The sequence below is a fragment of the Blennius ocellaris genome, assembly GCF_963422515.1.
Source record: "Blennius ocellaris genome assembly, chromosome: 5".
NCBI lineage: Eukaryota > Metazoa > Chordata > Actinopteri > Blenniiformes > Blenniidae > Blennius > Blennius ocellaris.
Window position 1 is genome coordinate 9,326,893 of NC_137654.1, and position 27,410 is coordinate 9,354,302.

General features: G+C 44.8%; 3 protein-coding genes across 3 annotated transcripts in view; 2 read left to right on the forward strand and 1 right to left on the reverse strand.

Moving 5' to 3' along the window:
* znf341 (zinc finger protein 341) overlaps positions 1-3,014 on the reverse strand; it is a gene marked incomplete at its 3' end in the record, with an annotated part of 9,412 nt that extends 6,398 nt beyond the window's left edge. The window contains exons 1-5 of the mRNA XM_080496358.1: positions 2,954-3,014; positions 2,288-2,398; positions 1,898-2,103; positions 1,553-1,702; positions 1-281 (exon numbers count right to left, since the gene is read on the reverse strand). The exon at positions 1-281 is cut by the window's left edge and continues 13 nt beyond it. Coding sequence (XP_080352484.1) covers positions 1-281; positions 1,553-1,702; positions 1,898-2,103; positions 2,288-2,398; positions 2,954-2,984 — 779 coding nt within the window. The 5' untranslated portion in view covers positions 2,985-3,014. The remainder of the gene's footprint in view (positions 282-1,552; positions 1,703-1,897; positions 2,104-2,287; positions 2,399-2,953) is intronic.
* Positions 3,015-4,668: 1,654 nt separating this feature from the next.
* e2f1 (E2F transcription factor 1) lies at positions 4,669-7,312 on the forward strand (the record flags this gene model as incomplete). The annotated part of the gene is made up of 7 exons (XM_080496747.1): positions 4,669-4,920; positions 5,060-5,159; positions 5,863-6,082; positions 6,198-6,362; positions 6,470-6,584; positions 6,676-6,931; positions 7,068-7,312. The coding sequence occupies 7 exons, from the start codon at positions 4,669-4,671 to the stop codon at positions 7,310-7,312; spliced, it is 1,353 nt and encodes a 450-aa protein (XP_080352873.1).
* A 5,035-nt stretch (positions 7,313-12,347) lies between these two features.
* On the forward strand, positions 12,348-22,917 carry LOC308130160 (protein-glutamine gamma-glutamyltransferase 5-like; the record flags this gene model as incomplete). Its single annotated transcript, XM_080496359.1, has 14 exons — positions 12,348-12,381; positions 13,349-13,543; positions 14,197-14,433; positions 14,533-14,651; positions 14,728-14,856; positions 15,713-15,890; positions 16,504-16,639; positions 16,714-16,817; positions 18,406-18,655; positions 18,716-18,766; positions 20,707-20,903; positions 20,973-21,133; positions 21,212-21,351; positions 22,761-22,917. 14 exons carry the CDS (start codon positions 12,348-12,350, stop codon positions 22,915-22,917), a joined length of 2,088 nt encoding a protein of 695 aa, XP_080352485.1.
* Positions 22,918-27,410: the final 4,493 nt, after the last annotated feature.

Here is a 27,410-nt window from a genome sequence, read left to right on the forward strand (position 1 = left end):
AATGGCTGCAGACCCAGAGTGTGGATCTCCCCCCCGCCTCCGCCTCCTCCCCCCCCGCCCCCTCCGCCACCCGCCATGTGGGGCAGCGTGCTGTACACCTGCACCACGGCGTTGCTGTGGCTCGCGGGGACCTGGGAGGAGAGCGGCTGCTGGGCTGGGGGGGCCTGGCTGGAGGGCAAGGGGTGGCCCGACGGATGCTGGTGGTGGTGATGGTGGTGGTGGTGAGGGTGGGGGTGGTGCTGGAGGTAGGACGCGCCAGCTGTGTGCATGCTCAGGTTACTCTGCAGGAAGAGAATTAAAATGAAGTGATTCAAATGAAGTAAAATCTTGATACACACCTGAAATCAGGGGTGTCAAACATGCGGCCCGGGGGCCAGAAGCGGCCCGCCAGAGGATCTAATCCGGCCCGTCATGGGATTTTTTTTTTTTTAAGTATAAATATGAAAACTGACAGAGGCTGATATAAAAGCACTAGATTGGCAAAAATGACATTGAAAATCGCCCTCGGTCAGAATTTCACCCCCGACATTAATGCATCTGTGGAGGTCACATGACGCAACACCTTTCACAATAAGACAATGAATCCAACTTATGTGAAGTGATACTTTAGACACGTAAACTCAAAAAAATGTCCAGATGATGACAAATTGTTTTAATCCTGAATAAAGATACGATATCCAGATACAGGCGACTGAGGGTTTTTTTTTTTTTGCAAATATAATAACATCTGATTTCCTTTAATATGTAAATTTCAGAATAGACTGGCAAATTCGTGCAGTTACAAAAGGATGAAAAGAAGACTTTGCATTTGTCCATATCTGCAGTTTAATATGTTATGTTGGACTTGTTGGCCCTCCAGAGGTCAGATTAGGTTGGATGTGGCCCCTCAACTAAAATGAGTTTGACACCCCTGCCTTAAATTAAAAGAGCTGTTCAGTCTTGTAATACCAGTTTGTACCACATGGTGGTGTTGTGAGTGAAACTGTTCCTGTGATTTACAAACTTCTCTACATTCACACATGGAGATTCCTGTTTTGTTTTTCTTTTCTTTTAATGTTTTACCTTTTTGCTTTTATCCTTTTTTAAAAATCTTTTATCTCATTTTCTCTCCTTGTTGTTCCTTATTTAACCTTTTTTTCTTTTCCCCTCCTTTTATTCATCTTTTTGTTTTAATTATCATTTGTTACTTTTCTCTCAGATTTTTATTGTTTTAAGTGTTTCAGTTTTTCTCTGTTTCCTTGTTTTTGTTTATTTTTTGCCCCTTCATTCCCTATTTTTTTGTCTTCAATTTTTATTTATGATATGATATTATTAATACCGTGTCGCAGTGGTCCTGATCGTTCCCTGTCCTGCATGTTTTATCTCTCTGGACCTTGATTGTGGCGACAGGCTCATTCCTGGGCTTTGCAGGATCTGGGCGATGACGCAATCGTCAGATTGAGCGGAGAGCGAAAACCTGCAGGACAGGGGACCGGGGCTCTCCAGCACCCGGACGGGAGACCTTTTCTTTATAGACTCAGGACCAGAGGAGCAGCCATTATCGTCCTCTTACCTGCACAGGTGTCTGCAGTGCAGCCATGGGCTGGTCGATGGAGGTGAAGGCTGAGATGGCCGACATGAGAACGTCGTCGCTGACCAGCACGTTGCCTTGGACCAGGGTGTGTGTGAGGGGGGAGGGGGGGACGGTGATGTAGGTGGATACCTGATGTGAGCGCGCACACACACACACACACACACACACACACACACACACACACACACACACACACACACACACACACACACACACGCGCACACACACACACGCACACGCACACGCACACGCACACGCACACGCACACACGTGAGAAAGGACCGTCGACATCCTGTACTGTCACAGCTGGCAGCAGCAGTCTACCTGTCTGTTGGCAGCAGTCTGCGGCACCGAGCTGATGGAGGGGACGGAGGTGTAGGCGTTGGTGGAGGCCAAGGACACCGTGGACAGCGAGGGGGCGCCCAGGGAGGCGGCGCTGGACTGGCACTGCTCCCTCTTGTGCGTCATGAAGGCGGACAGAGAGTTAAACTGCTTCTTACACTTTCCACACAGGAACACATCTTCATCATCTGCAGGGAGGAAGCACGGAAAAAATAAAAACTGAAAGACACCATCTGTCTCATTTTTATTTCAGGTTTGAATGCTGACCTGTTGTGAAGCCTCATTACCTTTCATTTTCAGATGAACTGAACAAATTAAGAGTAAAACAAGAGAGCAAGGCTGCTTTTCTCAGACTGTGTTTAAGTAACGTACCCATAGACTGGATGGTGGATGTCCCAGAGACGTTCTGGGTGTTTGGGTCTGGCACGCCACCTTGCCCGTCCAGCAGGGACTGGACCGCCAACACCGTCTGGTTGTCCATGCCTGCAAACAAACAGGAAGTAACCAAAGATAGAACTGATCCAACCCTTCCACAATGAGCGGGGAAAACTCAGAAGATCATTCACTGACAGAACATCACACTCAGGAAGTTGATGTATATTCCCTGATTTTATGACCCTGACTTTGAATCTTAAACAAATTGCACATTGAATCCACCCTGGCAGCAATAAATGCAAACAGCAGTGTCACATGATTACCTGTGAATATGGGAGGTTTACCCAGCTGCAGTGTTTTGAACATCATGAAGCTCAGTGTGTGAGGTTTGAACACATCATGAATGTCAGTGTGTCAAATTCACCTGTCAACAGTGTTTTAATAAAACTCATTAATCACATTCTTTTAGGTTTGACTGGTGATCAATCAGTTTGTTTGTTTACATCCTCCCTGTCCTCTCTGTGATGCAAACACCCGCCCAAACATCATTTTCTTTCCTTGATCTGTATTAATCACACACCCTGTAGTGTATGGTTTGTTTCAAATGGTCATTGTGGGTTAATTCTGCTTGCTTTAACAAAATCGTGAATAAAATGCTCCTACCTTCTAGCACTTCAAATATTGCCTGCGCCATCTTGGCTCGTTCTGCTGCCGCTTCAGGAGCAGCTTTCACGCTCCGGAAATTCTAAATGTTCACAAAGACGATTTTTGTACATTATTGACAGATAATAAGTGGTTAAAACCTCGCGGAATGCGTTTGGGTTGTTTTCGTAAACGACACAAGATTAATTTGTGAGAAACATGTGTCCGTACCACAGTTTTATTAAATGAATGATGATCAATGATGATTAAAAACACGAAATGTATGTATTTATATTTATTATATAAAACGGTGAGATAAAAAAAAAGTGCATATGTTTGCAATAACAACGGCACACTCTTTATGTTGTAACTGTTAGTTTTTCTTTAATATATTAATATGAACATTGAGGAAAAACGGTGTGTATAGTACAACGTGTGAAAAATTATACTAATACTGAGGTTGTAATCATGTAAATGCTATCACTACTACTATAGTAATCAATATATTTATTTAGTTTTTAAAGAGAAACATTGAATTGAAATTAACCAAATTAAACGTGTTCATTAAAACGTCGCTTTATTTCCCGTGTTACCTGAACGCACCTTCAGGTGTCGCCCTATTGATGACGCAGCACGTAGCGCCGTGACGGACGACCATCTGGACTAATCAGAACGTTCCTCCTTCCCCTCGCGGAAGGCGCAAATTCTCGACCAATAGCCGGCCTCGGATCGAGGCACGTGTCGGTTTCGCGGCAAAAAGGATTTCGCGCGAAAAGCGTCCGGGGCTTGTTTCGCTGTGGATCAGCTGGAACAATAACAACAATATCGCCCGATAACTGGGTCGCGACGTGGCTCTTCTGGATGGACCGCGCCCGGGGGGAATCGGTGAAGAAGCGGCGGCCACTGGAGTGAAGCATGTGCGGGGATTTCACCGCTTTATGCTCTTTCGTTTACAGTTTTGTCGGACCGCTTCCTGCGTGCCCCAACAAACCGAGGAGACCGAAAACAACGGCTAATGCCTCGGCTAGCATGCTAATCTGCCCTATATATACCCATCTGATCGAATCCGTGTGTTTTCCGCTGGACTGACGCTTCTTCTGAAACGTCTCCTCCCGAAGAGACTCCACACTCGCGGCGATGCCTTTCGGGATGTGTGTATTTTACCCCGATCGATTACTTTTGTGAGCTGCCACAAAGTTTTGACCAGGTATGAAGTGAGGTTTCTGCCCCTTTGAAGGAGGAGTAGTGCGGGTTTCCGGTGGGAATCCGGTGGTTTCGGGCTTCTTTGTGACTGTTTGGGGTCGTCGGTTAGCTGTTAGCAGCCCCGAGGTGGCAGCGTGGAGGCTGTGGACACTGGACAGGCCTCGGCTGACTCCACTGACAGCTCACGTCAAAACAACAGATTAGCTCGCTCCTGTGCTAGCCTGCTAACCTCCAGCCGTCGTTTTTGGGCCCCCGGATAGTTTACGATCGTTCCCCTGACAGACGGGGATTCCACGTTTAAGATCAGTGTGCACTTCGCAAAGATGACGTGATTTGCTTGGATTTCCTGTCAGGCAGAACCTCCTGTAAGGTGACTTATATTGGTTTCTGCATCGCCAGGCAGAATGGGGACATTTTGAGAAATGTTATTGACCTTCTGTCAATAAATCCTGAGGATTTTCCGTCGTTGACAGGGTATTAGTGACTGTTGCCTCCCCCTGTGAGCCTTCCCTGGAGCCCGGTGTCACACTGCCATGTCAGAGGCTCTGATCACAGGACGCACGTCGGAGGATCTGTTGGCCGACTTTGAGACTCTGCTGAACTCTGGGAGCATCGACCTGGGCGAGGACCAACAGATAGTGATCATCACCAGCCCCAGCAATGAGGGGCTCCACCCGTCAGGCGCCCCCAGCAGCACCGGGGAGATCCTGCTCTTCGCCACGCCGCAGGGCCCCGTGGACGTGGGGGTCCAGGACAAGAGACGGCCGGTGCTGGGGAGACCTCCGGTGAGGAGAAAGTCACATTTTGTCCCCCCCCCCCCTCCTTCCTCTGCTCCCCTCATACTAAACTAACTGGAACAACTCCTATCACTTAACCACAGTTTAAAAAACAAAACAAAAACGTTTTTGTTTTGTCTGTCTTCAGGTCAAGAGGAAGTTGGACCTGGACAGTGATCATCAGTACGTGAGCACCACCCGCCCGTCCACAGGCCAGGCGCCTCTCTCTACTCCTGCCCCTCCTAGAGGTACACACACACACACACACACACACACACACATACACACACACACCTCATATTCACAACACACGGTATCAATTTAATTCATTCATGCTTTGACATGTGCCCCAGAAGTCATTGTCCTACATGAGTGCAGACGGACGTCATGTCCTCCACCTGCCGGTTCGTTTATGACGAAAGCCAAAAGCCTGAAAACATCACGCTTGAGTAATCGGACCACTTTATATGCATGTGGTTCAGTAAGAAGAGTCGCGTATGAAAAACTACAAGCGCAAAGACGCACTGTCGACCTACAACGGCAGTTTGATGGACGGCGTCACTCCTTCAGTGTTTCCTGGTGAGAACTGTAGCCTCCGCTGGGAAGCTCTTGTATATGTGCAGTTTGATATCAACATCCCTTTGTTTAGAAACAAAAAAGCATCTTTTTCTTTGATTTCTGTAAATATTGTACTTTACAATTCTTATGATACCAGGTCTGAATCGATTTCAAGTCTCCAGTTAAACTCAAGCGCAGGTGGGATGAAAGTTGCAACACAGAAAAATGCGGACACCTTTTGTACAAGAGACACTTTCCTGTCTTCTACTTGGACGGGACAAAGAGCCGCGGCTCAGAAGAAGCACTTGTTTTAATCGCCTTCTGTCACTTTACGCGGAGGAAACTACCCCCCCCCCCCCCCATTTGCGCTCACGCTTTGCCTCCCGCCTGCAGTCCCCCGCTCCATGGTGGAGAAGTCCCGCTACGACACGTCCCTCAACCTGACCACCAAGCGCTTCCTGGACCTGCTGTCCCGGTCGGCGGACGGCGTGGTGGACCTGAACTGGGCCTCGCAGGTGCTGGACGTCCAGAAGAGACGCATCTACGACATCACCAATGTCCTGGAGGGGATCCAGCTCATCTCCAAGAAGTCCAAGAACAACATCCAGTGGCTGTGAGTGTTGAGGGTTTTGACGTCCCGCCGAGAAGTCGGCGCGTGTTTTGCAGATTCTCACCTGCGCCACACCCCCCCCCCCCCGTCCCTCACGTCCCCCCCGTCCCTCCCGCAGCGGCAGTCGGATCGACGCGTCGCAGGTCTCCCGATACAAGGAGCTGCAGAGGGAGGTGTGCGAGCTCACGGAGGCCGAGGAGCAGCTGGACCAGCTCATCTCTAAATGCAACCTGCAGCTGCAGCTGCTCACCGACGACCCGCACAACAAGAAATATCCTTCCAGGTTCTACCGGCCAGGTCGTGTTTGTTGCTCCTGGAGTCGATGGAGGCGTTAGATTTTGCGTCAAATCTGAAATGTGTTTGAATCGTTAACCCGCGGCGGCCGCTCACGCTGGGCTACGTGCGCTGCCAGGACCTGAGGCAGTCCTTCGACTCCCCGGACCAGCTGGTCATGGTGATCCGAGCCCCTCCGGAGACCCAGATGCAGGTCTCAGAACCCAGCCAGGTACAAGGTCGGGTTTCCGTTCCCAGTGTTGGGGCCCGTTAAGTTTTTAAACAATTTTTTGGGAGTGACGGCGCCCGTCTGCGTCTCCCAGGGTTACCAGGTGTCGCTGAAGAGCACGCGGGGCCCCATCGACGTCTTCCTCTGCCCGGAGGACAGCTCCGGGGTCTGCAGCCCGGTGACGGGGGGCTCGCCCTCCAAGCCCGGCGCCGACCCCTCGCTCGTCTCCCCGCCTCCGACCGGCCCGGCGGCCCTGGAGGCGGGTTCGTCTTCGCCAGCCTCCACGTCGTCCACAGCGACGGCGGCGTCGCATCAGGACGCGTCGTCTCTGGGGCTGAGTGGCGACGCAGGTAAGGAGCGGCGCCGCGAAGGGCGAGGACGTTGTTTTAGACCAGAGTGTTTCCGGGAAACCCCCAGAGCCTCTTCCTTGTTCTGCTGCTCTGCTCCCAGTCGAAATGACCTCTGGTTTCCCTCCCTGTGCGTCAGACTCGCTCCTGGGAGGCGCCGACCCCTTCTCCAGCATGGCCGACCTGCCGGACTTCGACCTCTCGCCGCTCTCCGGCTCGGACTTCCTGAGCGGCGAGGGCCTCCCCCTCCCGCTGGACGGCTTCATCAACCTGTCCCCCCCGCACAGCCACGGCTACCACTACGGCCTGGAGGACCATGAAGGCATCAGCGAACTGTTCGACTGCGACTTCGGGGATCTGTCGCAGGTCCTGGGCGAGGGTTAGCCCGGGACCGGCCCGATGGAGCGGAGCGCTTTATGGACTAATCCCCCCCCCACCTCCCCCTCCTCTAACCATAATATCCCAGAATCCCCCCCCCAGTTGTACAGCACATCTTTAGCACCTCTTTTTGGCCATAAAATATTTAGACCAAGACTTTAGCTTTAGCATAGCTATTTAAATTATTTATATGAATGTTATTTTGATATTTCCAGAGGGTTTTTTTTTTTTTTTTTTTTTAAATGTGGATTGTGCAGGTGTGTGTGTGTTTGTGTGTGTGCGTGTGTGTGCGCGCTCACACTCTTTAAACTAAATCAGGATCAGTTGAACAGATTGAGAGTCTGGCGCTCCGGAGGCGTCATGCGAGGAGGCAAGAAAATGCTGAAAAACTGGATTCTGCGACGTCTCGGTGGCGTGCAGCGACGGACACCCCCCCCCCCCCCCCCGACAAGATTTGCACAAATTCCGGAAGAGTTGGTTCATTTGACTCTCCGAGCTGCAGTTGGTGGGTTTCAATTCAACGCGGAAAAGAATGAAAACTGGAAGTTTGTTTTAAAGGGGACTTGTTGAGCTCGGTCTGACGAGCTTCTCATTAAACATAGACGCTGGTAAAGTGACGGATAATCACCCTCCAGTATGGATCTTCATTCTATATCTAATGTGGCCGCCAACTATTCACACATGACCTCTGCAGAACCGTGCCTTCACACGATGTCCTGGTGGTTGGCGGCGGTCCGGGGGGCTGACGGTGCACATGGGCAGCGCCGCCTCCGTCAGGCTGCCTCGGGGCGGCTGTGGCTCCAGACGGAGTTTATCACCACCATCCAGTGTGAGTGAAAGAATAATGCAATGTAAAGCGTCTGAGCTTTATTGCTACTCATGCATTATTATTATTATTATTATTATTGTGTGTAATTTGACACCAGCATCCTTGTCAGTGTTTGTAACGTGACACCTTCCTCACCGGTGCCAGTTTGTAAACCACTCTAGTCGTGTCGTCTGGGGTTTTTTTCCAACTTGTAATTTGGCACCAGCCTCATCGGTGCCCATAATTCACCTCTAGCTTCAATATTACTTGTGATTTGACATCAGCTGTGTCGGTGGCTTTGCCATCAGCGGCCCATTGATCACGCAAACAGAGAAATACAGACGAGAGCGTAACACGTCCTGTTTAAACGATTTCATTCTTTTTCTTTCTTTCTTTTTTTTTTCCGGGAGCACTTTTCGTCCAGTAAATTTCCGAAGACGGTCGGAGTTCAGTTTGAAGGTGAAACACCTCTGATGTGTTCAAGAACGCCTACACATAAGTTTAGAATTACCCCCCCCCCCCCGATGGATTTCTTCACAGTAAACGCACTTCGAATAATTTTTTCCAAGGGTAATGTTATATTTTGTTTTGTTTTGTTTTGTTTTTTTTTTTTAATCAATGCGCTTTCAGGTAAAAACGTCTTAACCTTCGCCATTAATTCCTTGTTTCTTTGGATGCAGGCGGCAATAATCACTTTCTCCACGCGTTTGTGTTTTACGTTAAGCTAACATATTTGCATTCCTTACGGTGTGTGTGTGTGTGTGATACAAATTGTTTTATATTTATTATTTACAAAATTCAAGAGGAGAAAAAAAAAAGTGGTACAAAAAAAATTCACCCAGAATTCGTGGCTGTAAGAGATTTTTATTTGTAAATCCATACAATTAAGAATTTTATATATTTTGCATAATAGCTTGTTATATTTTTGCCTTTTTGTTTTCCTTTCCCCGACTTATAGAAATATATTATGATGTAAACGAATTATACGAGAAAAAGAAAAGGCCCATGAAATTACTTGCATTCCGGCGTTCCCTCGGTGTTTCAGGCAGCAGAGAGAATCCATGGCGTCTCTCTTCAGGTCCCGTTTCCACGACAACCTTCTCAAGTGTAAACGGAAAACTTTCATGGCGTTTTGGCCGTCCGTTGCCACGGCAGCGGTGCTCGGAATCACTGGAAAAACACATTTTGTTGAAAACGACTTCTAAAGTGGAAGTTTTGAAAAGCGCTCCCGAGTCCGTCACCATGGAAACGGAAGGTTGACGCAACTTTTCTGAAACGCTGCTCCTGCGCACGTGCGAGTGGATAGATGGCAACGATTCAACGTCATCGCTTGTCCATAAAAATGTCTGTGTGTTTGCCATCGTTACGGTTTGTAGCGTATGTGTGTGTAGTTTCATTACAAAAAAAACAAACAGTACCCTCTAGTGGGCAAACATGAAAACTATGCTTTCAACATTTCTGCCACGTGAACAGACATCGTTTTCAAAATGTTGGCGTGTACACGCAAAACCTTTCTGAAACGAGAAGCAAAAGTGCTGCGTTTTCACTTGAAACGACGTGTAAACGGGGTTTTAATTTGGATTCAACACTTTGAAATAAAAGTTGAAAGTTTCAGTGGGTTTCGAACTCGGCACTTGGGGGTTTTGTAACTTTTTCTGAAGAATTCTTAAATGTATAGCCGGTAAAACGTATAATTCTTTTATTGAAACGTCTCAAAGAACTAAATATAGTGTGATTTAAAAAAAAAAAAAACGACTAAAAATGGCCATTTCCTCTAACTAGCACTTGACTGGGTTTAACCAACGTGTTTATTATCTGATATTTAAAAAGATAAAAAAACACGTTTGAAAGAAAGTCAAACATTTCCCCCAAAACGTTGGAGTGTTCTCGTGTCTGGAGGCTTCGACTCTTTGGAAAACCTGCATTTTAGAATATAAAGATGCCCTTTTTTTAAGTGTGTTTGTGTGCATGTGTGTGTGTGTGAGCTGTGCCAGGTTTGGGTTCTCTGCAGGACTAATGCAGTGCCTTGTATTCACTTCAGGACTTGTGTGTTTTTCCCCTCCTGTTTGGTTTTTCAGGGTTATTTTTGTTCGGGAGGTTTGAACTCTTAAAATAAGTTAAACTTGCCGACTGTCTCAGATGAATTTGCAAATCGTATAATTTGATGAATAACACTATTTAAAAAAAAAAAACATTTTGGGAGCAGAGGAAGTGGGTTTGTAGACAAAATGGGATGAAATAACTGGTTTGATGATGATAATTTTTTATTGTGCCCAGTTTTAGCTCCATTCCGGTGGAAACAGCAGGTTTCTATTTGTGAATCAGTAATTTTTCCCCTTGTGGTCTTTTGTATCGCCTTTTTTTGGACAGAAATAAACTATTTTGATTTGACTCGTCGACCTCGTGTCGTTCTGAGAAGTGAAAACGCAAAGATGAGGTTGTGTTTCATGGCTCTGTTTAGACGACAACAATGAGGTGAAAACAGTTACTGAAAACGTGCGTTCAGACTCATTTTAGTTCAGTTTGCGTGGACCTGTGAAGTTATCCCATAAAAACTTTCAGTTTTAGTGCAAAAGGCAAACCGTTTCAAGTTTTATTTTATAATACACAAATACACGTCATTATAATTGAAATTGCCTGCACACACATTTTTGAAAAATACAAAGTAAACTGTCTGGAAAATATTTACAGATACATAAACATGAATTAGAAAGTTCTGCCCTTGATGGGAATCTTTTCTTTTCTTCCACCATGGAGACGACAAATGAAGACTTGTTATTGTTTCATGTACTTCAAAGTACGTCGTTATATTAAGTTTGCAACTGCTATAACTTTAAGTTTACACCAAATCAATTCAATTGAACATTTTGATAATCTGAATTTAACCTTCAATTAAAATCTTTGCATTATTCCTTCTTAAAACACAAAAACTTAACCTTCATCTTCACTATTATTATAATATCCCAAACGTCTAATCTTACTGTCTTCATATGATGAATTGTAGTACACATCATCTTAAAATGAGTACTTCAAATTATATAAAATAATTGAAATAACCTGTAAAATCAATTTTCCTTCAGTTTTCTGCGGTGTTTCACGTGTGGCCGCCAGAGGGAGCTCTCTGCACTCCAGTTCATTTGTTGTGCAGTTCATTTCTTCTGAGCCGAGCTGCAAAGGTTCTCTCAGGGATGTTTAGTGACTCCAACCTCGGATTGAAAAGGTGTTTCTCACAGAGAATGTGAACGATCTCAACAAACACGTGGAACCAGATCCTCCTCGTGGAGAAAAGCGTGTTTTCACTGCTGATGGCCGTAACGTTTGACGTGTGAAGTTTTTATAACGAGCCATTAGTGTGATTTAGGATGGAAAATGACAGCTTTCCCTCTAGAAACAAGTTAAAACAGACTGTGCAAAGCTTCACATTATTTATATTATATAATATATATGTATGTTCTATATAGTAAATAACAGTGTGTGTGTATTTAAAGGGGCATCCTGAAATTGAAGTTGTGCTTTTAATGGACACTGGGTGGCAGCGTTGAGTCCCGCTGTGATTGATAGAAATAGAATAGGCAGGAGAATGAGCACGTCAGCGTTGCTCCTCCAGCGCCAACATTTTGGAGATGGGGGGGGGGGGTAAAGTGGTGGTGCAGACGATGAAGTGGTGAAGTGAAGCCAGATTCATCTCTAGCAATTAATGTCATCACATATATCGATCAGCAGCCGGAGCCTGTTTATATACAAACAGGAGCCTGGAGACCCCCTGCTGATGGTACACTAGTTAAAAAGTTACAACAAATTAATGTGTTTTGTTTTTTAGATAAATAAGTTCAATACGTTTTTTTTTAAACTCAACTATACCGAGAGTTCTGTCCACTTTATTTCGCTTTTCTGATTTCAAACGGTCCACACAGGCCCTCGGAGGTGAACCGGTTCTCCTTCAGTTAAATATGGTTTTAATGCACAACAGAAGAAGTGACGTTTTGTGTTTCACCTCCTCGACGTCACATTGATCCAGATTCCAGCAGATCAATCATTCCTCATGATTTACTGTCCGGAGAGCGTTGAGCTCAGTGGGAGATAAGACAGGTGGGGCTTTGCTTCAGGTGTGTGCAGATAAATGTGAAGACTATTGTTAGAAACCAGAAGGAGGGTGAGATGTTTATCAGGGGGGTGGAAGGTGGAGCATGCTTGTCATTCTTTCAGCCGCCTGCCACTGGATCCTGTCAGACCATGGACTGCACCCAGCGGGAGACGCACATCGGGGGTGAGTCCTCCGATACTCACTGATACTCAAACATTTAGATTGTTTGCTTTTTATTTTTTGAATAGGAAAGTTACTGGGTATATATTTAGTTTGTCTCACAAGCCTCTATTGGCTTGATTTCATTCTAACTGATTGTGTAAAGATGACTTTTGTTATGCTATTGCCTTACTGGCAAAAGGTCACAGCTCCAGAAAGTAATGGAGTTACTTTAATAGCGACAGTGATCCTGATCTAAAGTTATCGAGGGAAAATACCTCTCGTTTTATAACGGCCTGCAAGAGGCTTCGGCCCCGCTGAACCGAGCAAATTGTCCAAATTTCAAAGAAAACTTTGATTTTTAAACAAATCTCTTTAGAGTAACGGACACGACACGACACTGAGACCGTTGGACATTTCACTGGTATTTTGTACCAGGAAGTATCAGTAAAACTGGCTTCATGTTGAAATTGGAGAAATTTCCCATAGTATTTGTTTGGTTTTGTGAAAATCCAGACACTTTCATAAACCGCCACAACAAAGAAAAACTTCAAAGTTTAAATTTAAAGGCTATTATGGCACTATTTTACCAGTCAAGATGAGCTGAATGTGGCCCCCCGAATTAAAATATCATTGATGCTGCTGGTGTCAAACAGTATCCGATCTGTCAGCGCTGTTTTGGGAGGAAGATGCTCTAAAAGTGTTGGTGCGTCTTGTTTTAACGCCGTTCATAAAGCAATTGCAACAAACTGGTGTGCAGGCCGGACTTAGAAAAGGATTTCTGTTGGATGTTTGGGATTCCTCACCTGGAAAAACCTGGTTGCAGGATCCAGTTTAACATTTCAAGTCAGAAAACACAGAGTTCTTATAATAGGAAGCTTTTTCCTCCCTTTAATAATTTCTTCCTCCCAAAAAACCACGTGTTTTTTCCAACACGTCTTCATCCTCGCAGCGGGTTTCCTGACCCCCTGTCCCTCGCTTCCCTCCCCAGTCGTCCATAACGGCGGCTGCCGGCTGAAGGTGGTGAAGCTGGAGGCCGCGGAGAACACGGCGTCCCATGAGACGCAGGGCCTGAGCAGGACGCAGCTGGTGGTCCGGCGGGGGAAACCCTTCAAGCTCACGCTGCTCTTCAGCGGCCGCTCGTGGAACCCTCGCTCGGAGAGTCTGGTGCTGGAGGTCTGCTTAGGTACCGGCGCCTCACGCAAACTCAATGTTCACTTTTGTGTCTTAAAATCTGACAAGCAGAAGGCAGCGAGGGGCACAAAGACAAACAGTTGTTGTGAATATTGTGAAAGGTCTCTGTGATAACAGGCTCTTCCTACCTGAACGCACACAAGTAGAGGCATTTTCCATGTAAGCGTCACAGCAATGTTGTATTTTTCTTTTCTTTTTTCCCCTTCCTGTTAAAGATTTCTAGTTAATAATTGATTTCCGTTCGCTCTCTTCCCTTCTTGAGCTTCAGTCACATGCAGGATTGGATCAATACACCTTGACTTATTTCCACGCTCTCAGGCATTTCGCAGGTTTCTGGACAGACTCTTGTTCAGCGGCTCTTTGCTGGAGGAGTTTCTTTCTTTCTTTTCTGTTTCTTTCTCTGTAAAACGCCTCATTGAGTCAAAAACAAGTGCGGCCACATAATTGACCAGGTCACTCTTCCACTTCCTCCTCCTTCAGATTTCAAACTCTTTTCATGGTTCATTTGAGAAAAGAATGCAAAGATGGAGGAAAACCGTCGAGGAATTCCTTGTGTCTTCTCCAGTGAATGAAAAGAGACACTGTCCTGCAACTGAAGCCTCATGTCCTCCATCCCATCGAAGCCCTCTCTCCCTCACCGTACAGGCGGTCTTTCAGAGAGGATCCCGGTCCGGATCTCTGACCGACGCTCCTGCTCCCTGGCCTGGTCGGCAACGGTCCACCCTGGAGACGTCCAGTCCCGGTCGGTGACCGTCCACATGTGCTCCCCTGTCCTGTCCGCCGTGGCCACGTACCAGCTGCTGCTGCACATCGAGGACGTGCAGAGCAGGATGAGTTTGGCGGTGGGAACCTTCGTGTTGCTCTGCAACCCCTGGCTGAAGGGTGAGTGGTGTTGCTCTTCTGGTCCCCGCGAGGGTCCACAGCCCGGTTCTCCGTGGTCACGCCCTTCTTCCTTTCACCACCCTTTTCCCCCCCGTCAAGACGATCCGGTGTTCATGCCGCTGGACGTCCACACACAGGAGTACGTGAAGAGTGACTACGGGTTGATATACATGGGCACACATCTGAACGTCAGGAACCGGCCGTGGTCTTTTGGCCAGGTACGTGACTCGGGGCGAAAGCCGGCGCATTGTTAGCAGGTCGGGACTGAGAGTGGTTGCTTATTGTTGTGTGCAGTATGAGCCTGGAGTCCTGGAGGCGTGTCTGCAGCTCCTGCAGGTCAGTCCACAGCACCTCAGAGACCAAGACAGGGACTACCTTCGACGGGCCGACCCGGCCTACCTCAGCAGGGTGGTCTGCCAAATGGTGAGACGGAACGCTGACGAACACCCTTTTAATGGATGAGAACATGAGGAACGGCGAAAACCAAGATTTTTACCTTCGGCAACAAACGTTGGAGTGAATTATTTATTTATTTATTGAACAGTTTGAAACTTGTATTCACCAGTTTTTCACCACAAAAGATGAATTCATCTGTAATTTTGTCCCTTGCGTGAGGGGGTCTGCCCCCCCCCCCCCCCCCCCCCCCCCCCAGTAGGGAATCATTGGTCTGGAATGACATTTCACTGTAACGCTTCTCCTTTTGGAGAAAATTAGCCGATTACTTTGTATTGCATATTAAAATAGTTGCAGAGCTGCAGTTTCTCGGTCCTGCAGACTGTTACACTCATATTAGGATTATTTCAAGCTGTTGTCCTAAAGGTCACCCCTGTCAACTCCTGTTTACTGGAGGAGGTGTTATAAGAGCAAGTTTGGTAAGTCTCTACACTGCATTGTAGCCTGGGATGTGCTTTTTCTATAAAAAGGTTAATATAAAAAGACCCTGGCTGTCATGGCTTGGCGCACTGGATTGGAGCCTCTTGCCGGCTGACGTTGTCCCACCAGCCTTAAGTTTGACACCCCTGGTATACACCCGCTAATAAAGAATCCAATTTCAGGTGTATGAAATGAGTGAATCGGTACTTAGACAACATTGCTAATGTTATACAGCAACTCGAAACAATTATTCCGCCGCGTGCTTGCAAACTCACTTGAAATCCCCAAATCCCAGCACCGGGCCGCCGCCTCGACCGCTCCAGTTTATCGTCACAATAAATCGCCCCTGCAGGTTCTCCATGGTGTAACTTAAAAAAGTCAGCGGTGGGTCTCCTCCTGTTCCAAGGTGAACTGTAACGACGACATGGGCATCCTGGAGGGGAGGTGGCAGGGCGGCTACACAGCCGGGGTCAACCCCACCGAGTGGAGCGGCAGCGCCGACATCCTGCACCGCTGGCTCTCCTCCAACTGCAGCCCCGTGCGCTACGGCCAGTGCTGGGTCTTCGCAGCCGTCCTCTGCACAGGTAACCCCCCCCCCCCTCCGGACTCATCCATTCACGAACTGGTCAAACACTGGTTCACTGGGAAAGTCAATAATCCTCCAGATCAGGGGAGACGACTTCGGATCAGGTGCTCACAGTAATGCATGGAGAGGTTCACCCATGAACGTGATGGTCTTTACCGCTGAATTAACACGTTTAGAAATGTTTACTTAAGTAGAAGGGTGATGATGAAAGGGTGAGTTTGGAGTGTGTGACTGTGCTTTCTATTGAGCAGATGTGCATCAGACTGTGCTCAGCAATATGGAATCGTACTGATAAAGTAGCCAAGTGTCTTTACAGCTTATTTTTGAATTTGTTTAGTTGATGTTTAGGTGTTTTTAAGACATTTTTCATCGATTTTGCTCTTTTCTCTACATTTAGGGCCTGTTCTATTCATGAGAACATTTCATTTGTCACACTTCAGCTTTGCACCATGCACATTGTGAATGTTGGTGACTTTGTGATATACTGTGAAGCCTTCGCCAGAAGTTTACCATGCAGTACTTGGACATATTTCGCGCGTTAATTCTCACAAAGTGACTTGGACAAGTTGGACAAAAAAAAGTCTTATTTTGCATCTTTTCCTCCCCCACAGTGATGAGAGTGTTGGGGATCCCCTCCAGGGTGGTGACAGTTTTCAACTCGGCCCACGACAGCGACGGCAACGTGAAAATTACTGAGTTTTACACGAGCACAGGAGAGAAGCTCGGCCTGTCAAAGGACAGCATTTGGTTGGTGTCTCTGGTCGCCACCCCCCCCCCCCCCCCAATGCATCAGTCCATTCAGTGTGTATGTGTTTCTGCAGGAACTTCCATGTGTGGGTGGAGTGCTGGATGAAGAGATCAGACCTGGGTGCTTCTTTTGACGGCTGGCAGGTGGTGGACCCGACCCCCCAGGAGAGAAGTGCAGGTGAGTCCAGCCACGGTGCTGGATGCAATTTAAAAAAAAATTATTTGGCTTTATTTTTCCAACAACCTTTTGAAAATTGGTCTTTGCTTCACTAATAACCATTAGACAGTAACTTAATGTAGGAATCTGCATTCATTTAGGTGGAAAATCTATTTAAAACACGTATTAAAACAGTTTTTATGGCCTTTTCTGTGCCGTTTTCCTCAAGAAAAGAAAGACCGATGAAAAACTGTGATTTGTTTTGATTTTCTGGCTTCTAAGATTTATCAATCAATCAGGAATTTTTGAAATTTTAGAAGTAACACTATTCCTCCCATGTGGGGAAATTCAGTATTCTATGATAAACCAGGCGTCTGCAACCTTTCCCATCAAAAGAACCGTTTTTGTCTCTTTCCAGCAAATAACATCCTTCAGCAGCCACAAAACATGTTTAATCATAAAAGATCACACAGCTTATAAAGTTATTTATGTCGTTGTGCTAAAAGTACATTTATGACCTTTCATGGCTCTAACTTAGAATAAAGTTAGCTGTTTAAGCTTTTGGAGCCATTTTTAGCAGTTTTAACCTGTTCGGCCTATTTCAACCAAGTCAGTTTGTTCTGTTGTTTTAGCTATTTTGACTTTGGAGCGATTTGTTTCTTTGCCAATCCTCCTTATAACACTTCCCCCCCCTGGTTTTTAGAAATATTTGCTGTTTGTAGCCTTTTTAAGCATCTTATCCAGCAGTCGTTTTAAAAATAAGCTGTAAAAAGATGACAATAGGATAAAAATTGTTCTACACATAATTTTCAGAAAGCTTCAGAGAGCCCATACAGAAGAACTAAATAGCTGCAGGTGACAGACCTCTTTACTCACCCCTTGTTTTCCTCCTAATCTGTTTTATAGATCTGTTCACGATGAGAGCTTTTCTCCATGTTCCAATGCATCTGTAGCACGTTGATAACATCTCAAACAATATTGCTTTCCCAAAGAATCCTAATCCATCAGAATAACAGTTAATTTGAGAAAAAAATATTGGAATTTGGAAAGAGAAACCACATTTCTTCAAATGTTTGTGAAAAGGGATCATGGAATCCTTTTTACGTAAACTAACACATGTGACTGTGTTGTGTACTATATATTGTTTTGTTTATGTTAGCAAACGATGTCTTTTCTCCACGCTGCTTTTTTGTGTCTGAGTTATATATTCAGCTTGTATCGATACCTTACTGTACCTTATAACTGTTTGTGGTCAATAACAAAACTATTAAGTATAATCTTAATACAATAGAATGACAAATTGAGAACGTCTGCTCAGTATGACGAGTATTTGATATTATATCCTTGTTAAAATGTCTTCATATTGAGAGTTATGGGATGGGATTGATACTTTTATGCTCCTGTGTTCTGACTCACATGTTAGGATTTAAATAAATAAATGTTTTTCCAAATATACAGACGTCTTTAAAACATCATGGCAGAGGATCTAAAATTGCTTCAAAAGCTTGAACATGTCGTGGCCATGAAAACTCTCATGCTAATGCTAACTGACTTTCAAGAGGCACAACCAACCACCTGACCTCTGACCCGACCTCTGACCCGTCCTCAGGCGTGTTCTGCTGCGGGCCCTGTCCGGTCGCCGCCATCCAGAGGCGCTGCCTCGGCGCGCCGTACGACGCCTCCTTCGTCTTCGCTTCGGTGGACGCGGACGTGGTGCGGCTGATCGTGCGAGACGGAGCGGTGGTGGGCAGGAGGGTGGACACCGAGTGTGTGGGGCAGAGGATCTACACCAAGAGCTTGAGCTCGGACCGGCCGGAGGACCTGACGCTGACCTATAAGGGCTTGAAAAGTGAGACAACGTGGCATCGCGGATGTGACACATTTTAATCATGTGTGAGACTTGTTTTCTTTTTCTACAGGGCAGCCGGGTCGTCCTGCCAGCAGCCCAGCAAGAAGAGGACCACGGTCAGGTGACAAACAGTGTTTGAATTTTGGCCTTTTTTTGACCTAATAATGCCCAGAATGTCATCATTTGCTAATAGTGTGACAACATACTTGATCCATGATTGTCAGAGCATTTTGCAGATAATCTAATAAGTTATTACATGGTTGAAGTCACTTTTTGTCTGAGAAAAGTGCTTCGTGAAAAAGATGCACTTAATGTAATAACTTCAGCCTGTAATGTGCTAATACGTAACTAAGGCTGCATTTCTGCCTTTATTGGCTTTATTACATTCAGAATGGCCACAATTATTATGTAATTGGCAGTTAAGACATTATTTGCTGTTATTATTTGTGGATCTGCACGGGAAAAACCTCCATTTGTTTGTGCTTCACGTATTTCATGAAGTTTTCTTCTTCTATTTGATCAGCGAGGTCACAGACGGTGGGGGTGGAACTGAGGACACAGTCAGGTCAGTGGAGCTCAGTGCTTCCGCCTCTTCTTTTTCTTTGTCCAATCCAAACATCCATCCAGCTTCTGCACCTCTTGGCCCCGTCAGCTGCCGACTGAAGGTCCAGGTGTATCATACACACTCATGTTTACACCGACTGGGTTTGAACCTTTTATTGTCACCAGTTCACATGTGAAGCATGTTTTTGGACTGTGGGAGGAAAAAGACATCCTCTGCAGTTACTACTTACTGGATAACGCTGAATGGTCAGCGGAAAGAATTTCTTTTTGGTTTCCACTTCCACAAACTATGAAAAGTGGAAAACACAAGTGGAATGTATTTAGAAATACAGTCCGGTGTTAAGATGTCAGAACTTTAATTGTCTGCTTTTTGCCTTTTCACCACATTGTTTTTACAGCGGCTCTTTTCAAGTCTTGTCCTGCTTTACTGTCCAACGCAACAAATGACGCAGCAGGTAGGGACTCACAGCACTGTCAGCATTCAAACCTCGGTCGTTAAGTTTGGTGAGGCACAATGCTGACTCTCTCTTTGGTCCGAGTTCACGTGTGTGTGGTTTCATTACAAAAATTAACAACAGCATCCACCAGTGGCCAAACATGAAAACGACAAGGGCCATCGTTTTCAGAATGTAGCTGTGTAAACACAGAACCTTTCTGAAATGATGCGTTTTCACATGAGAAGTTGTGATGTAAACAAGGTCTTAATTGGAATCAACAAAAAACTTATTGAAGTAATTCATTGAAAGAACATGAAACAACAGGATATTGAAATTCTTCATCTGTGATGTTTGTTTACAGAAAATATATATAAAAAAAAATAATGAGTTGATTGGATGATGTTTACTTATCGATGCTTTGCTCTGTGTCTGGGCTGCATTTAAGCTCTGATGAGGGACCCCTGCTGGTCAGGAGGAGGAACAACAAGAGGTTGTTTGTTTGTTTTTTTGACAACAAAGGGTCACGTCGTTCAGTTAAAGTTTATCTATTTAATTTATAATCAGCAGTTTTGTTTAACCGATTTTCCCATGATAAATATTTAAGTTGATTTGTGACTTCGTTTTCTCTGGATGACCTCAGATATTCCCTCTGACAAGTTTTAGATTGAGGCGACGACAATTCAGTTTAAATCAACATGCATGCGTTGGATTTTTGTTTTTTTTATTTGCAAAGAAAACTCTTTTGGAGTACTTCTGATTGATAAATGTAATCATAATCCCGCACTTTACTTATTATTTGAATATTTGCGTAACACTTTATATGTTTTTGCATAATCCTTCAATGACCTGGCATCAAATCCTCTGCTTCTTTGTAAAGTTGTGGTAAATGAATGATCATTCTATTGATGCACCTCCTCTCATGATGCAAACGTTCCTCCTCTCTGCACATAAATGTAGCGTTGAATCAAGCATTCAGTGTCCGACAGTAGAAAGTGTAACGGGCCTCTTTCCTTCGTCCTCAAGCGATGGACACACCGTCTTCGGTTGAACCGCGCCCCAGTTTGGAGGCGTCCCTCAAGATAGACAAGGTGCTGTTACTGGGCGAGAGCATCCGCATGTGTGTGACGGTGACGAACCGCCGGAGCAGGTCGCGGGTGGTGATGCAGCACGTCAGCGCTCAGGTCAAAGAGTACAACGGGAGCCCGCAGGAGAGCTTCTGGACGGCTCACAGAGAGCTGCACCTGCCGCCCTGTCAAGGTGACTCCATCACGCTCTCTACACTTTCGTTTGAATCCGTATCATCTGTGACGCTTCGTTTGTTTGTAGCGTTGACGCTTCACCACGTCATCCCTCACTGCCAGTACGAGGCCGTCCTGGCCGGCGACCACATCGTTAACGTGGCGGTGGTGGTGAAAGACGTGAGGACGAAGGAGAGGGTTCTGGCCGTGCGGGAGTTCAACATGAGCCCTCCGCAGATATCCATACAGGTGATCCTCCTCACTGTGCTCGGGTGTCTGTGCAACGTGGACGCATCGATGGTTTTATGTGTGTGTGTGTGATCACAGATTGAAGGAGGAGACAGCGTCCAGGTGAACCAGGAGCACACGGCTCACGTGTCCTTCACCAACCAGCTCACCGAGACTCTGGTCGGCGCCGTGCTCACTGTGAAGGCGTCCGGCTTGTTGCAGGAGGATCAGGAGGCCAGGTGAGCGCAGAGTGGGAGAAACACAATAAATCATTAAAAACAAATTTAAAAAAGAGAAAGAGAGACTTCAGAGGAGACTCTGCGCTCACATTCCTGTGCACTCACGGAATGTGGCGTGGGAATGCTGCCGGGTGTGTTGGTGCACCAGCAGGAACACATTCAGACGGGGGCGTGTCTGCAGCCCTCAGGAGATGGATTTACGACATGCTTTCATGAGTCTTCTTTAAATCCATGTGGTCGATCAGTAAAATAAATCCTTATCTGCAGATCAAGAAAAGCGATGAAGTAATTTTTTAAAAATTTTGAGTCTACCTCAAGGTTGTCAAACAAATCTTTTCTTTCAGTTTTCACATCTTGAGTTGGCCGGAACAATAAAATAGTGATCTGATAACCTTATCATTTCAACTTTAAGGTTTTGGCGCTGAGGAATATGTCTGTATTTTCTCCACACAAAAAAATAACTCTCAACTCTCAACATGAAGACAATTTTAATGAAACCTTCTGCAGTGGAATGTCCCAAAAACCTGTTGCATCACGGATGTTTTTACAAAACTTGACCTGACAGCACGGTTGAAAATAATGTTTTCTTTGAAATGTTTACAATATTCTTGGTGGTTTGGCAGATTCTAGCCTCTGACGGGCCACGTTTAGTCCACAAGGCCTTATGTTTACGTATATATCTCAATTTTTTCAGGTTGTATTACGCCTTTTTGGTAGTTGCATAGTTTGCTCTCTATAGTTTGATCTCACCTTTTTGCATCTCTGTGCTTTTTTCCCCCTGTATCTTTGTTTTATGTCTCTTTTCTGTCTTTTGTTGACATTTATCAAACTAAATTTCTTTCTTTCTTTTAGAAATTAGCTGTAATTTGGGTTTTGCTGTCGTTTATTTTGCACTCCAATGTGCTGATCTATGTCTCCTTCTTGTCCTTTGCATCTCTTACTGGTAGTTCTGTGTTGCTGAAGATGATAAAGTTGAGAAAAGTTTCATATTTCTTTCTCATTGCCACTTTTGGATCTCTTTGCAAGTAAAGTGGGTGGAAAAAATAGTTCTACTGGCTTGGCTTGTTAGACGTCTTGAGAGGAATGAGGTGGCTAATAAGAGAGGTGATTCGGCATGAATGTTTAGTGAAGAGGTGATATATCACCACCGTCACTGCTGGCTTTGTGCCTTTCGCTACGGTTAAGAGCAGAAAGCGAGTTCAGGGAGCAACAAAAGTCTTTGTACCTGGAGGAGAATCTCTGGTGCTTTTAATCTACATTGAACAGCAAACACAGATAATTAACCATCATTTTGTACCTTTAGAGAATGAACACCCGAGCTGGCTTGTTTCAGGACTTTGGACTAAAACTGTACACGTGAGGGCCTTGAGCTTGAAGAAATTCTGTTTCTCGTCCCTTTTTTTTCCCAGGCTGCTCATCCTGGAGCCCGGCGAGACCATCGAGAAGAAGGTGTCCATCAGGGCCACGTCGCCGGGCACCAAGCTGCTCATGGCCACCTTCTCACACAGTCACAGCCCCAGCATCGTTTCCAGGAGCTTCCACAAAGTCTCCGTCGTCACCGCATGAAACACACCTCCAGGTCCTCCACTGACAGATGCAGTATAGCACATTACAGTATTTGTGTATTTCGCCTGTAAATAATTGATTTTATTCCACATGTTTCAAGAAAAAAAACATTAAATGAAGGATCTCCTCAGTTCGCAGTATTTAGTATTTTTCTGCTTAAACAGTTACACTCGCAAATACTCTATATACCATGATGCATTGCTTTAAATGTAGTTCCTTTGTCTGTAAGTGATGGATAACTATAATGCAAATAACTATAAGGAAGCTGCCTAACATAACAATGACTATATATGGTATTTAACAAGCATACTACATCTGTAAACACAAATCCATCCATATTTTATACTTTGTCATCCAACAACCGTCCAGGAGGCTGAAACTGTGGCAGGAAACCAAAGTACCTACAAAGAACGAAAAGTATTCATGGTGAGAACAAGAAAACTCAACATGGTGAGAACAAGAAAACCCCAAGCTGCACGAAAGCTCTTTAAGTTATCTAAGTACCTTATCATATTGTCATATTATGCAGCGTTTCAACACTTCTTAATGCATCTCATTGGTCATAAAAACATTGTATTCAAAGTTTATTACCCCAAATCCAGCTTTTCCTTGATTCTCTTCCATTTGAATATTGGATCATAGGAATCTGCTGTGTCTGTGTGAGCTGGACTGGCTCCGCCCACACATGCCCATCTTGGGAAGAGGAGAAAATACTTCCTCTCGTGGTGCCATGTGCCAGAGCAGAGCTGCCTGATTGTGGGAGGAGTCAAATGGAGGGTCTACCTTGATTAGGATTGGCTTAAACCCCTAATGACTCTATAGTGTTTGATTTGTGATTGGCTGGTTGGAGCAACACACTTTTTGAACACAGAGTGTGAATTTAGCATAACATGACCCCTTTGATTACCAGTGGTAAAGCCTCATTGAAAAGGTCAAATGTGTTTTGTGGCTCCAGATAAATTTGATTCAGTGGAAAATCACAAACATTTTAAAATGTGTCTTTTGGTCATATAGAACTGAACCTGGGATTGGAACAGAGTAAAGGTATGTTCAAACACATTTAACCCATATGGCAACTACAATAACCTTTATCAAGCCCAAATTGTGCTTCTTAATGCTTGAGAAATAAAAATGACAACACATATTTTTATCTTAAATTCAAAGTAATGTGAACTAAAACTAAGCTATTTGATGAAATAGAGTAAGATCACTTTAAATATGTTGGAACCGCCTCACGATACTGAATCTCTCCACAAGATGGCAGCAGTGGTGTTTTCTTCTCGTCTGCTTCAAACCAAGGTGGCATGTCTTTAATTTTAGATGCAGCTTCTCTGCTTTTTTTTTCTTCTTTCCTTCTTTCTCGCTTGTTTTTAAAAGATCCTGTCCAGACCTTCAAATCTTTAAGAAAAAGTTTAGTTTTTTTTCTTTTCCCCAACAATCTTCTAACTTTTTTCTTTCTTTTTTTTTTTAAACTCAAGAATAGTTCACATTCAACATTGTCTGCCTTGGAGATCAACTGCTTCAGGCTTTATAAAATAAAGATGAGAAGACGGTTTTTATGGAAATATTTCCCAGTCAGTTGGGTAATTATGGTTAGTAGAGATCGGAGGGATTTGACTGCAGTCACCATTGGTGTTTGAGTGTGTGTATGAAGGGGTGGGTGTTGATTATATGTACGTGAAACACGTTTTAACAATGCATCATATTCTCCCCTTTTTCAATCATATGTTTATCACGTTTCGGCTCGTCATGATAAATGTAGATGCGTCCAATCATGACAGCAACTTATTCATTTAAGTGAGTTATTTGTGTGTGAAATCAACAATTCCCTTGTATTTTGAACAACACAGTGCATTCTGACTGCAGGGAAGATGATCCTGGTGTCAAATTACAAGCGCACCACTTTGTGTATGAGCAGGTTTCTATATGGAGAAAGTGAGTTAGCATGCTAAATGAGACTATTTTAAAAAAAAAAGAGGGTAGATTAAAAGCCTGCATGAACTCCCAGTTTAGTCCACCGTGAAGAAACGCGTGCAGACACACAAGGTCATTTGTACTGAAGGTAAATGTTGCCGTCTCGAGATCAGGGGTGTCGAGCATAGGGCAACTGGCGGGGCGAGTTTGCTAAAAACATCATGACCAACAATCAATGCAACACATTTTTTTATACACTTCACCGTTTTGCACCTGCAGGTTTCATCAAAATTGGCTTGATAAGTGACGTTGTTGTCATTTTCTGTAGCAATTGTTTGGTTTTGTGAAAATATCGACATGTACTTCACGTACACGCATCGCCACAACAAAGAAAAAAACTTTCAAGTTAAAAGTTTATTATGGAACTATTCCCTGGGCCTCCTCTCATCTTGACTGTGAAGACGTTCTCCGTTATCAGTTGCTTCTGCCTGCGACACGAGTCACGACAGAGGAGCCCAGGTGACTTTCTTGTGTCAGCAGCAGGTCCGTCGGTCAGAACGATATCGAAGGTCTCCACTTGTCTTTTGCGGTCCTGAGACTCTGAGAGACGCCCGGCAGCCGAGATGCCCGGCGTCGACGCTGGGATGCAGCTTCCAGACGAGCGCGGCTCCAACCTGAGGGATTCCGGGCGGACGTGTGTGTTAGCGAACAGCATGTGATCTCACCTCGGTGTCGGGGAGATTGAGGCAGAGGCGAAGGCAGACGGAGACGATAATCAGACTCCACGCTCGCTGATTTTCAGACAAATTAAACGTCAGGGGGAAAGCAGGGAGCGGGACCACTGGGCTGCTTTGAAAAGCTGAGGCTATCATAAATTATTAATGGCTCCCCGTCACGGCCTCACTCTTCTCATCCCTCGCTCCCCTCCCCACCCTCCCCCCTCCTCCTCCTCGGCTCTTTTCTTCGTCCTCCCTCCTGACTCCTTCATGTTGATGGCCGTGTGTCCTCTCCTCCTCTCCTCCTCCTCTTCAGACGCTCTGCCAGTCGCCTCCTTCCTTCCTTCCACTTTTGTCTTCCCTCCTCCCTGCCTCCTCCTCCTCCACTGGTTTTCATCCCTCCCATCCATCTGCTCTTCATTACCTGTTCCCTTGTTAATCTTGATCACTTTGAATACCCCCCTCTCCACCCTCCTTCCTTTTTTTCAAGCCTCCATCTCTCCGCCACGTCTTGTCTCTCTTTTGTAACTTCTTGATGTTTCCTTGTTGATTTCCCGTTCCCCACCTTCCCCCTGCTGTTCCTGCTTTTATTCTCTAGCCTCTTTTGTTCTCTTCTGTTTTCTGCAATTTCTCTGCCAGAAGATTTTTCAACACTGAGGGTTTTTTTTTTTATATATATATTTTGCTTCTTAATGCAGTCACAGTTCATGAGATGAGTTTATATTGTCATATCAACAGCCTTTTTCTTTGCATGGATCAGGAATGTGCAATACGCAGCTTGCTGACAAACATCTATCAACAACTCCTCTAAAACTCTTTGCCAAACTCAGTTTTGCAGCTCTCATTCAAAATAATTGTTTGAAATTAAGTCAACCATTCAATTATATAAAAAAAAAAAAACACTATTATTAATGTTGTTTCTATAAAATCTGAATTATTTTAAACATTTTAAACATGCGTATGTCCTTGGATACAAAGCTTTGCACTCAATACAATAGAAGTACTTGGTATAATAAATTAATGACACTTTTCTGCCTTACTTATGAGCTTCTGTAACGTCCAGCCTGCCTTCAGTCTGATTCTTGAAGTTTTAAGCCTTTTTTAGTCTTTGCTAAGAGCCTCAGATGTTCTTATTCTCCTATTAAGACAGACTTGATGTTAGAATTCCTCATGACATCCTCTTGTGCTGAAAAATACTATTAGGACATGATAATGATAATGATGATGATAATGATAATAATAATAATAATAATCTTTCAAGCAACAGATGTGCCAAAGATATCCTGATGATAAACAACTCCGAGGTCACTAATATCTGAAATAATTAGAGCTTTAAAATATGTATGTTGATTGTATTTCTATGAGATAACAGAACAAAACCAACACAACAAAGCAAATTCCAAAGATTTCAAGGAAAACATATATAATTTTTTAAAACAAATTTCTTAAAAGTAGCAGACAAAACACAACACTGAGAGCTGAGCTGAGACATCAGTAAAAGATGGATACAAGTTTGTTTGTTTTTTTGACATTTCACTGTATTTTCCATCATTAATATGGGCTTTATGTTCAAATTGTCGTCATTTTTGGATGGAATTGTTTAGTTTTGTAGAAATATAGACATTTTCATCACGTATATTCTTCAAAGTTTAAATTTAAAGGTCATTATGGCACAATTTGCAGTTTCCAGTCCATTCCAGCTGAAACTGGGCTGCATGTGGCCTCTGAACTAAAATTTGTTTGACAATCGTAGTTTAAACGGTGTCTTTCTATCAGTGTTTCCATCGATCACCCCCCCCCCCCCCCCCCACCCCCCTTCCGCCCCAGACTTTGTGCCCTTTGCCTCCTGTCACTTGCCCTTTT